The following is a 13,077-nucleotide window of genomic DNA, read 5'->3' as shown; positions in this document are numbered from 1 at the left end:
AATGGAAAAATTTCTAGTGGCGAGCGTTTTCTCCGTTAATGGTCTTTACACGTTGCAAATTTGGATTAATCGAGCTAGTGAATATCGCAAACCACATGGTTAAACCAATCAAAAAGATATTGTCCATAGTTTTATTTTAGATGAAAGAACTTATTTTGATGAGTTATTCACTTATTAAGTTGTACTATCTTGGGCAATCACTTTGGAGTTGCTGCAGAAGTAACAAAGGCCTCTGCTCAAAATAAATCAAGTGGCATAGTACTAAATGAAAATCATAGAGCCAAAGGTTTCTGAATATAAAGATTTGATCTAAGAAAGTTCAGTGTAAAGTGAGCAAACAAACAAAAGAAGGTAATATAAAAGGTGGGGTTTCTTGATAGATCTTTAAGCTTTTTAAAAAAATATATGAATCTTCAATATAGACTGCACTTCGAACTTCATAGCTTTTAAATATTATATGAAAAACAAATCTTTTAATAAAAGTATCTCCCTAACTTAGTGAAAATATTTGCTCCCCGTGTACAATCCCCTGCATCCATGGTGACAAAGATGATATACATGTCTACACTTTTTTCTAATAAGTGGAGAGTAAATTTTTATTGAAGTACCAGCAAAAAGAGAAGGCTTAATACATGCACGGATACTTAAAGTTGTCACGATATTTTATTTAGATACCTCAATTACCTCAAATACCTGTAGCAGGCCCATAGTATACCAATCAAACACATTTTGCACTGACTTGAAAATTACGCGGAATAATTAGCTAATAAAAAAATGTCCATTACACTTGAAATATGTCATTTTCCATTTTTCGTGTGCTAAAAACGTTCCGATTTAATGTTTACGTCATCTTCATGAATTGGGGTGATCGGCCCCGAATCGTCTAAAATTTTGTGAGTCCATCAGAAATAACTTAATGAATAGTAGTCATTGCCTCGCCACGACCGTTCCTCATTTTTTAGAATTTTAGGGTCATAAAACAGGAATTCAACACGATTTTCGATTTTTCGTGTGCTTATGTCCACGCCATCTTCATGAATTCGAGCGATCGGCCATGAATCGTCTAACATTTTGTGGGCCCATAAAAAACGACCTAATGAACAATAGTCATTATCTTGCCATGACGGTACCTCATATTTTGGCATCTTAGGGCCATAAAACAGGAATTCATCATGAATTTTAATTTTTCGTTTGCTTATGTCCATGTCATCTTCGTGAATTCGGGCGACCGACCCCGAATCGCCTAAAATTTTGTGAGCCCATCACTAACGACCTAATGAAAATAGTCATTGCCTCGCTATGACCGTCCCTTGTTTTTTGGCGTTTTAAGGCCATAAAACATGCCCCTTTGACCCAAAAGTCAACCAAAAAAATTTAAAAAATCTTGCCAAAATTTGTAAAATGTCATAACTATCTCTTAACAACTTTAAGGAGTACAACGATATAACTACTACTAAGAAGGTTGTTTAGTGGAGTGTATAAGAATAATACCGAATAAGGCATGTTAGTAATGCTATGATTAGTAATATCGAGATTAAGTTATATTGGTATATTTTTTATTGACTATTTAGTTTGATGTATTAAGGGTAGTTTTGCTTTTATATATATTTATCTATGTGTTAAAAATCATGGTATAACTAATATCATGATTTGTAATGTATAAAAATAATAGTACTAAATAAGATGTATAACTAATATATTAAAAAATACTACCAAACAAGAGATTAATAGGGGATACCATCTTTAAAAATGCAAATTGTTAGACAAAAAGATAAACTTAGAATTCAATTTTTAATGAATCATTTGCTGAGATTTTGGTGTGAGAGGCTTATTCACGTCCCTTGTTTGTCAATGCTATGAAGCCCTAAGCCTAACAGGATGCTAGAGCTTTAGTTCAATAGCCTGATTATGTCTTTGCATTTTGCTAATTTGTTATTATGTCCAATTGTTGCACTAAAGTCTAGTTTTTAGTATAACATTTATTTGATTGTAAACCAATTATTATTGTATAAATTCATAAATATCTATAATAAGTATTTAATTGTAAACCCAATTATTATTGTATATTAATCGCCAGATGAATCCATAAACGTTAAATCTTGAATCCAAATCTTGCAATCATGCGTTGTAATGGTATGATGCTTATTTGAAGAAAAAAACAAATAATTTAGTACAATAAACATAGAGTGAATTCCACTTTAACCCTGTTGTGGTTAAACAAGTTTTATGAATCTGGTATTTTATTTGGGCAAAGATCACTTTTAGCCCATGGTTAATATTATTAACATCCGGTAACCGCAAGTATATAAAATTTATATAGTTTTTCTATATAACATAGTACATAAATGTATATACGTACAAAAAATATATATTTTTTCAGGCTATGTGACTTTTCAGTGTCACCTTCCCTTAATTTTTGATAAAAATAGCATGGGCTAACCAGTTTTAGTGGCCATGAAACCCCAAGCAAATAATTGGGAAGGAGAGGATTTTTGTGGTGGCAGTTAATCCGTTAATATCTGACATTTTCTTCCCTCCAAACCACCTCTGTGTCTCTTCTTCCATGGCATTAGCTTCAGTCACAATGAATTTTCCCTTCATTTCTACCCATAATAATTATCACAATCTTTCTTCAAACCCAACTTTCTCTCCTCTCTGTACTAATAATAATAACCCCTCTTCTAATTTCTCACCATCATCTTCTTCTTCTTCTTTGAATTATATTCATTTTTCATCTTCAACTCTTTACTCAAAGCAACTAACTTTTTCTCGCAATGTCCATCGACAGACTCATTCCACGAAAAATCACAAAATCAAGGTCAGCATATATAGATCGTAATTATTATACATACATTTACATAATTAAATTTATGGAAGTATTTTGTGTGTGTTTTCTATATAGAACTTGTTTTCCATTTATTAACTAGTTGAAACGTGAAATAGTATTTATGGAAGTAGAACCATGTGTGAAAGTTAACCCTTTTTGGTCTATTTTACTGAAGAGTTACTTATTTTACATTTCTTTTACTGATTAAAATATAAAAAAGGAAGTAACGGTGTGACCTAGTGGTCAATGAAGTGAGTTGAGAACTATGAAATCTCAAGTTCAAATCCCAACGGACGTCCAACACTTAGTACATAGAGTTATCTGATAGTTGTTGCTGGTGGGAGTAGCACGTATCCCGTAGAATTAGTCGAGGTGCACGCAAGCTGCTCGGATACCACGGTTATAAAAAAAATTACAAAATGAAGTCTTTATTTATTTTTTTATTTTTTTTGCAGGTGATTTGTGCTAGAAGTGAACCCTTAAAGGTGATGATATCAGGTGCTCCTGCATCTGGTAAAGGGACTCAATGTGAATTGATTGTACAAAAGGTTTTTCATTCTTGATCCCTCTTGTTTTCTTCAGCTATTTGATGGTCAGAATTATCGCTTGATGGAAAGTTAGTAGCTTATTCCCCGAACCTCAACTAGTTCTGGATTGAGGCATAGTTGATTGATTGATTGATTGTTCACGACGTTGTGTTAAATAAAATTGGTCATGAACCATTGGTGAATATGCTAAAGCAATTAAGTTGTCCAATTTTTCCAGTTATGCGGATCATTTTATGTAGCACATAACGTGCCAAGTGTTTGTTATTTGTTATCCGTGACCATTCAAGGATGTGGTGGGATGGATAGGATCCCTCCACCCTTAACTAAAGGTCATGGATTCGAGCACTGGGAACGGAAAAATACTTGGTAGGGAGCGCTTCCCTTTTCATTGGCCTTGCAGGACATGAATCTGGATTAGTCTGGCCAGTGAGTCCCGTATCAATGGTAGATCTACATTGAACCTTATCGGTGCTTAAGCACCCATTGTATTTTAGCCAACATACATTTCTATGTTGTGAACTAGCTAGAAATATAAAAATTTGTTGGGAACTAAACAAAATTTGTGGATGGGAATGTTTGTTAAACCTCCCCTTGAATGATATTTATCATGGTCTGTTTCAGTTTGGATTGGTGCACATATCAACTGGTGATCTTCTACGAGCTGAATTATCAGCTGGTACTGATATTGGAAATAAAGCCAAGGAGTATATGAACTCTGGTCGCCTGGTTCCTGATGAGATTGTGACAGCTGTATGATATCTTTTCAAGTGTCTTTATATTAATGAATAACTTTCGCTTTTATGATTTTCAATATCGGCTTCTTCTTACAGATGGTGACAGCGCGATTATCAAGGGAAGATGCAAAAGAAAAAGGGTGGCTTCTGGATGGTTATCCGCGAACTTTGGCCCAAGCAGAAAGTCTAGAAAGATTGAATATCAGACCAGATGTCTACATCGTGCTTGATGTACGTCCACCATACCATTGCATAAGCTGCATTTTCTTTCCATCTTAAGTAAGACGATCTTTTGAAAGTTTACTAAAGATAGGCCAGATATCTTCAATTACAGTTTAAAATTTTAATGCAGTAACCAGTATGACCTTGCAATGCTGGATCATATTGGGGGTAGTAGTTTTGCTTCAGAGTCTGTGTTTTATTCTTGTTCATGTATCTTCGAGAGTTGCTAGTCTATTTACTGGGGTAGTAGGGGTAGTAGTTTTTACCATTCATAAGCCAAACACTACTGACCAGAGGATGCATGCACGAATAAATGTGATTGTCCTATGCGTTCTCTGTTTATACCTAATAGGTATATTAAAGCAAGAGTGAGTGGAAGAAGTAATATTTGAATAGAATCTCCAATTATTAGAGGAGTAATTCGCTAGTAGAACTTAAATTAAGAAAGAAATCCTTACAAGTGCATTGTGGTAATTCAGGTAGAATTTAGCCCACTTCATCTTCCATTTGATTTATGTCCAATCTTTTAAATAAAAATCCTTTTTCTTCTACAGGTTCCTGATGAGATTCTTATTGACAGATGTGTTGGTAGAAGGCTCGATCCTCACACAGGAAGGATATACCACGTTACTAATTTCCCTCCAGAGACCGAGGAGATCAAAGCGAGGCTCATAACTCGTCCTGATGACACAGAGGAAAAGGTACTTTTAACCCCCCGCATAGTTTGTCTTGCTTTAGTTTACTAGATGAATACTTTCTATTACGACACGCTTATAAAATTAATCTAGTGTTTGCGAATCTTTTGTTCACTTAATTTCCACTAGAGGATTGTGTCTATCTATAGTCAAGACACCATAATATGGACAATCCTATTATCAATCTTGGAGATATCTAGAAAAGCTGAAGTATCTCATATATCCACACTCTACAGTTTAATCAGGTGTGCTAAATGCGTTTCAGGTGAAATCACGTCTGCAAATATACAAGCAAAATGCTGAAGCAATATTACCAGTGTACTTAAATATAATGAATAAGGTACATTTCACATTTACTCCTCATATAATTTTCAAATGATGTACCTTTTTCTAATGATTTTTACTTATGATCTGTGACAAACAGGTTGATGGGAACCGCGGCAAAGATGCAGTCTTTGAAGAAGTTGATTCCTTGTTGTCACGTGTGAAGAAAGAGGAACAAGATGCAAATAAATTAGGTCTGAAAAAGATGTGTTATTCAACAATAGCGAAGATTTTTTGCAGGACACTTCTTTTCACTTTCTTGTTAGCTACTGTACAGACCAACCGAATTAGCAGTCGTCACTTAGCTTAACGATAATTTGGACCCACTGAAACTTTACTCTAATTTTTGTTTACAGAAAAATCAGAAATTACCAGTACTCAAGTTGATATCGCATCTTCGAGCAAGGTATTCAGTTGCTACCGTAAATTATGGATGTAAATTACCATTTGTCTTTGATTTTTTTAAGGAGAGTTACACAAAAAGAAACAAGAGGCATATTTAGCTTTGACACTTTATTTGCTTATATCTTTACAGGACTGGAGGGGAATACCAACTAGACTAAATAATATTCCTCACTCAAGAGAAATCAGGGAATATTTCTACACTGATGTGCTTCAGGCTACTCAAAGAGCTGTCAATGATGGGAAAACTCGATTAAAGGTATGCTTTCCCCTGATTCTAAATTAATTCAGATAAGGTTGATATCAGAGTAGTTTGAGTTGATAGAGCTGTTTTATAATATAATCTTGATCGGCTATCATTTTACTTAAGACATCACCTTTTGCCACCATTTTTATAAATGCCACATTTTCATTGAGAAATCCACCTTTTTGTGGTGGAAGTAGATACACCGTATTATCTTCTGTTTAGTTTCTTGGAAACGAAGAAAGGAATTACGTGGTTTGAACTTTGAAGAACAAATTTAGAACCTTTACAAGGAATCCAGGCTTTTTTCCATCTACGTTAGCTTAAATCCAAGTTAGACTAATACCTTGATCTTGAACTGACAGATAGAAATCAGTATCCCAGAGCTGAATCCTGCAACGGTGAGAAAACATTCTTTTATCATATGCCAATAGTTTATTTAGGTTTGACAGTATCGTAAATGCACAGGATGTTTATCGAATAGGTACGCTAATGGAACTTATCCGGGTACTTGCTCTTTCATTTGCTGACGATGGAAAGCGTGTCAAGGTATGTCTCTTATGTTTATTCTTTCCCATTCTTATATAGTTAATCTATTATCTTTGAAATAAGGAAAAATTATACATATTCATTTCTCCAGATCTCATTCGTAGGTTTGTGTCCAAGGATCTATGGGGGAAGGTGCACTTGCAGGGATGCCGTTGCAACTTGCAGGAAGTCGAAAGATATTAGAGTACATGGATTGGGGTGATTATGGCGCTCTCGGTACCTTTGTCAATATTGGTTCTATAGGTATTGTTCAGATAAAAAGTGCATATGTGATGACTCACACTTCCTATCCAATATCATGTTTCTAGAATTCTTTTGAACCCTGTATTTTTGACGCGAAGTATAGATATATGTGAAATTCAAGTAAATTTTAACAAATATTAGATTTGAACCCGTAAATTTGGAAGTACAATGAGTACTATGCTAACAACTTTAAAGATCGAACTAATCAAGTTTAAATCCTGGATCTGCTTCCGTTCGCTTCATTGTGAGCGATATATTTCAGAATGTTGTCCAAGTATTACTGATTGTAGAAACTTCGTAATTATATAAATGTTTCTGCAATGTGATGACTATTTTTGTTTGTTGTGTAAGTCTACACATGCTAAGATTAATGCTTAACTGTCAGAGGTTAACTTTGCGATTAAACACGATACAATCACACTTGATATTGGTTCTTTCATTATTAATGTTTGGTTAACTCCATATTTACGACCAAATGTTATGTGTTTTTCAGGTGGCAAGGAGGTTGAAAAACAAGATGATTTGTTTATTTTAGTGGCTCCCCAGAATGCTGTGGGAAATTGCATTATAGATGTGATTCACTGTTGACCATCTGCTGTATTTTCCTCATATTACTCTTTATTCAGTTTATTATATTCCTTTTCTGCCGCTGAATAATGCAGGATATGAGAGCTATGACTGATGCTGCTGGTAACCGACCAGTTATTCTTGTCAACCCCAAACTAAAGGTTAGGATCTTAGTTCTCTCTTGTGAATGTGACTTCCTTTGAATTAAATTCAACTCATGGCTTACCATTTTCTCAAATGCAGTAGCAAAAGTTTCTTGAACAGTAAATTACTCTCGTGTCCCTTCCAAGTCAAATTATCTAAGTATTAGCCATGGATTCAAATTACTATTTATAATGTTTTTTGCTCTTTCCTAGCAAACATTAGTCAATAGAGGCACTAGGAAACCCGTTAAATTAGTTTTACTTGCTCTTCCAACGTTCATAGCTTAGACTCCACTTTTCCTTCCACAGATTTAGTTTCAGAATCATACTGAAAATTCGTAATCGTGTTTTGATTCCTCGGTGATGAAATCGTTAAAAATGGCCTGACGCTAATATATCACATGCTAATTTTGCAGGATTTACCTGGTTCAAGTGGTATCATGCAAGTAAGTAGGAACCATTGAGACATTATGGTGAATATTGTAGGATACGTCGTCATACTTTCTGATTATTTTTTCTCTTAATATACAAGACAATGGGTAGAGATAAGAGATTGGAGTATGCTGCATCATTTGAAATATGCTACCACTTCCGACTACTCTACTATGCAGGAACACAATATCCTATTATGGGTGCACTCAGGTTAGATTTTTTTCTATGTCTATTGATTTGTTGTGCCGTTACATGATCAAGAAGCAGATGGTCAATCTAAAATGGCACAAAGTTTTGGTTTAGTGTAAAATGCAGATTGTGTATATGTCTGCATTTTTTGAAGTCTTAGCTCTTGAAATTAAAGATGTATCTTATCTTTTTCACTGACTGTCCGGTGGACAGATTGCCGATATAAGTATATAGCAACTTGTTGTTCAAACATTATTCTTCTCTAATGCGGAATTTTGATTATCGTTTTTCTGCTACATCTACCCACAGTCTGGTATTTTGTACTATTAACGGATAGATTCTTGTTTTAATGGCCTCTGCAAAAAAGAACGGTTGAATATCGATGGTCAAGATTCAGTCTAATTAATTTTCTCATGTCAGGATGTCATATCCATATCCTTATGAGTTATATAAGAGAGTGGATGAATCGCCTGGGAAGGAAAAATACATACCTTTGGCAACATTTGCAAACAGGCCAAGCATTGATGAAATGAACGATGCCTTTGAAGGAAAATCAAGGTATGCCACAAATCATGAACCTGAATTAAACTCATTACAAACTCTTAAACTTTTATAGTCTGTTCATTACCTCTATATCCCTGCATTAACACGATATTTAACGATTACTCTTTGCAGAAATCAAGAGAAAAAAGCAGTGGGATTTTGGTAAGTGATCCTCTAGTGTTATCAAAGTTGTCTTCGTGTGATTTATAGGTCATAGGTTCGAGCTGAGGAAACAACCTCTAATGCTTGCATTAGGGTAGACTGTCTACATCACACCCTGGGGTGCAGCCTTTCCCTGATCCTGTATGAATACAGGATGCTTTGTGCATTGGACTGCTCTTTGAACTTAAGTTGATCATATAAATTGATAGATTTATTTTGACGTTCTTTTAGGGGCTTTTTGAGTGGCATACTGTAAGTGTTGATGGAGAATGCATGAACATCAATCACAAAGGACGCAACACTTACATCTGAACATCCAAAATTGATGGTAAATCAATCATCTTTTGGTTTTTGGATCCTTTGAAATGCAAGTTAAATCAAGTCATGTTTTTAGTCTCCTAGCACATATCATCCTAAAGTGTATATTTCCTATCTTATGATTTGGCAGAAAATGCATTCCTTAAAAGAATTGTGAAGGACCTTTCTATCTGTATATATTTCCTTTTCTTTTAGTTAAAGAGAGAAACCAACTATGTGAGTCTCATGGTTGTACCTATTTTTCTCTGTTGTAAGTTGAAGCGTCTTTAATCTTTTCAAGTTAAGAACATTAAATGTTAGACTCATCAAGTTTGATAATGTAAAGAAATTAAGTTATACCCATTGATAACGTAAAGACTTTTCTACGCTACTCAGTATAATTTAACACGTGGTATTACTTACTTTAATTTCTATATACACTAACATAAATATATTTATAAACATAAATAGGTTATTTAAAAGGTAATTGTAGGTAAAGCTACTCCCCTATTAAAAAATAATTTAAGTTATATACATTGACAATGTAATGAACTTTTTACATTAAGCATAATGTAATTTGTTATAACATGTTACTTACAATTTATTATTAGTCAACACTCGGGTGGATTTAGGTGGTTTTAACTGCATGTGAACCCATAGTCTTTCCGCCAAACTAGTTACTTTATGTATGTATTTAGTAAAATTGATCTAATATTATCTTGATAGTCCAATGCTCCAAAAAGGTTGAGTGATGCACTTGGTTGAATGCTGAATTATTTATCCAAGGGAACGTGGATCGATTCACATTTAGTACTTTTATCTCGTCGCACCCACGTCCTAGAAATCCTAGATCCGCCTCTGTCCACACTATTAAATAATGTTACATGCAATTATTTTTTAAGTAATCTTATAATGTATATATTTTATATTATGGTTGCATAAAACTTAAACTCATCCAAATATAATAAAAAAAATAAAATAAAATAATAGTGTAATTTCAGTGACAATCACAATTAATAAGGATTTGGGGTTTAGGGCACGCATAATTTCCTTAATGGTTTACTCCTACTCCTAAAAGGTTTCCAAAGTTAAACCCATACACATTAGGATTTAGGATGATATATATGCATAGAGTTACTCCGATTAATTCCTATAAGGTTTCTAAATAACTACAACTTATATTATAAATATATATAAACCCTTCTTCTTCCTTCTATAAACTCATTAACAATTTGACCTACATAAAAAAAAATGCCAATTCCCTCGCAGAGTACTTATTTCTTCCTGCTTATAGTGTTCTTCGTTTTGTTTGATTTGATACTTTTATACATTATTATAAAATACTTGCTTTTTTATGGAGTAACACGACGACAACGTTCGAATTATGCAGAAGAATTAGCAGCAGCAATGACAACAGGATTAAGAACACAGCCAAATTCAAGTAGAACAAAATCCCTTGTGTCGAACTCGTGTTCGCGATGGCCACATTATTGAAGTAAGACGACTAAATAACGATCAAGACTGTAGTGATATCGGTTGAAATTTTCACATGATAGGCTTTTCTTTTTATTTTTAGCATGTGACGTTATTCTACCCCAATCTAAGTAGAACTTACCTTTCCTTTTTCTGTATTTGAGAGAAAAGTTATATATCTGATAATGAGAAGTCATAATATGTTTATCATTCTGTGTATCGGGTGTACGTGTATTTGATTTCTTCTCTCTTCCTTTGCATGCATGTAAAATTAATATTGATGGTGCCTAATTGTTGGTTCCCAAGTACACGCAAGTATACATGGTCGTCAAGTAATAAAGTGACTCAAAAGTCGGATGTCAAACCCACAGACACATAGATCAATCGTTAATTAAGCAACCTAAAATCAATTAATTGTCCAAGGTAATCAAGAGTGATGTTTTTCTATTAATCTACTATTGCGGAAATTAAACAAGTAGCAACTAATTTATCTAGAATGTAAATGCGTATGCTGAGGTAAGAAATATAACTGTCTGAACGAAAGAAAACAGTAAGACATAAAGGATAGACGGGGACTTCAAGGTCTGTGAACACCGACAGATCTACCTTGAGTCTCCGGACAGCGGACCAGTATCAAATCTCGATCAACCCGAGCCGGTATCAAAATCTGCACAGAAAGTACAGAGTGCAGCATCAGTACAACCGACCCATGTACTGATAAGTATCGGACCTAACCTCGGCGAAGTAGTGACGAAGTTAAGACAAGACACCCACATATAACCTGAACATTATAATCATGCTAGAGGCAACAACAATAAGTAAAACAATAATGCAAAAATAATGGGAGGGGAACATACAGTGGGGGAATACAACATAAAGAGTGAGAATAATGAAAGGACATAACTAAATCGAAAATCCTTAAACGAATTGAGCAATCAAGACAACAAGGAAAACTGCACGGCATCACCCTTCGTGCTTTTACTCTCAACCTCACCAAATAACAAATAAGACTGCACGTTATCACCCTTCGTGCTTTTACTCTCTTCTTCACAATATAAAGAAATTATGCACGGCATCACCCTTCGTGCTTTACACTCTTCCTCACAATATAATTAAATTATGCACGGCATCACCCTTCGTGCTTTACACTCTTCCTCACAATATAATTAAATTATGCACGGCATCGCCCTTCGTGCTTTTACTGTCTTTCTCACAATTCACAGAATCAATAACAACGGATAGAGAGTAGTTTCACTAGAAATCAATATTTCATAAATGATTACTTTCACAATTTAACATCTCAACCTCGAATCAATATTCATAATTTTATCGACCTTGTGGAACCGGATACAATCCTTCCAATATTTCAACAACAACAATAAGTATAGATAGCCAGATTTAAGACTACAAATTTGCAAGAAATGAAATTTCACTCGCATGCTATAACTCGACCACAACGTATAGATGCTCGTCACCTCAACTATACGTCGTATTCAACAACAAAACACGTAGCAAATACTCACACAACACCTATTCCCTCAAGCTAAAGTTAGACACAACACTTACCTCGCTCCGAAGGCCACTTAATTCTCAATTACAGCTTTCCCTTTGGAATTCTCCTCCAACCCACTCATATCTATTCAAAATGACTCAATAGTATCAAATATTGCTAAAGGAATCAATTACATTGCATAAATCCATATTTCCTAAATTTTTCCCCAAAAAGTCAAAAATCGACCCCGGTCCCGCTTAGTCAAAACCCGAGGTTCGGACCACAATCCATGAAAACTCTAAATTTTTGGTTAAAAATTTAAGAAATGTAATGGGTAATTGAAAGAAAATGATTTAGAATCACTTACCAACACTTTGGGGAAGAAAATGACTCTTGAAAATCGCCTCTACCCGTTTGGTTCTTGAAAATGTTGAAGAAATGGCTCAAACCCGTATTTGGGGTCTGTTTTAAGCCACTGGATAGGCCTTCATCACGTTCGCGAGAGACCTGTCGCGATCGCGATGCGTAGCGGCCCAAGGCCTTCGCGTTCGCGAGTCTTCCTACGTGTTCGCATAAGGCAACTCCCCCTAGCCTTCGCGTTCGCGACCCAGTGGACGCGTTCGCGTAGAAGAACATGACCCCCCTCCCCCTAGGGTCCCCAAGTGCTTCACGTTCGCGATGGTCAGGTCGCGTTCGCGAAGGGTAAATCCCCCATCACTTCACGTTCGTGACCAGGCCTTCGCATTCGCGACCAGGCCTTCGCGTTCGTGAAGAAGAAGTCTCAGCCTCACCAGTTTACTCTTCGTGTTCGGGAGAGGACCTTCGCGAACGCGAATAAGGATATGCCAGACACCAGAATCTGCAGAAACCAGATTCTTTCCCAAGTCCAAAACATCTCGTGGCCTATCCGAAACTTACCCGAGCCCTCGGGGCTCCGAACCAAACATGCACACAAGTCTAAAAATATCATACAAACTTGTTCGCGCGATCA

General features: G+C 35.4%; 1 protein-coding gene across 1 annotated transcript; it reads left to right on the top strand.

Moving 5' to 3' along the window:
* The first annotated feature begins 2,469 nt into the window (after positions 1 to 2,469).
* On the top strand, positions 2,470 to 9,365 carry LOC107770764 (adenylate kinase 5, chloroplastic). Its single transcript, XM_016590098.2, has 19 exons — positions 2,470 to 2,818; positions 3,283 to 3,375; positions 3,997 to 4,125; positions 4,206 to 4,340; positions 4,886 to 5,032; positions 5,292 to 5,366; positions 5,451 to 5,544; positions 5,707 to 5,756; positions 5,886 to 6,011; positions 6,362 to 6,397; positions 6,465 to 6,545; positions 6,650 to 6,788; positions 7,282 to 7,361; positions 7,451 to 7,516; positions 7,915 to 7,944; positions 8,031 to 8,140; positions 8,540 to 8,677; positions 8,795 to 8,824; positions 9,056 to 9,365. Exons 1-19 carry the CDS (start codon positions 2,564 to 2,566, stop codon positions 9,078 to 9,080), a joined length of 1,839 nt encoding a protein of 612 aa, XP_016445584.1. The 5' UTR covers positions 2,470 to 2,563; the 3' UTR covers positions 9,081 to 9,365.
* Positions 9,366 to 13,077: the final 3,712 nt, after the last annotated feature.

The sequence above is a fragment of the Nicotiana tabacum genome, chromosome 21 (genome assembly GCF_000715075.1).
Source record: "Nicotiana tabacum cultivar K326 chromosome 21, ASM71507v2, whole genome shotgun sequence".
Taxonomy (NCBI): domain Eukaryota; kingdom Viridiplantae; phylum Streptophyta; class Magnoliopsida; order Solanales; family Solanaceae; genus Nicotiana; species Nicotiana tabacum.
The sequence above is the reverse complement of the archived record's forward strand: the minus strand, read 5'-3'. Positions and strand labels throughout refer to the sequence as shown.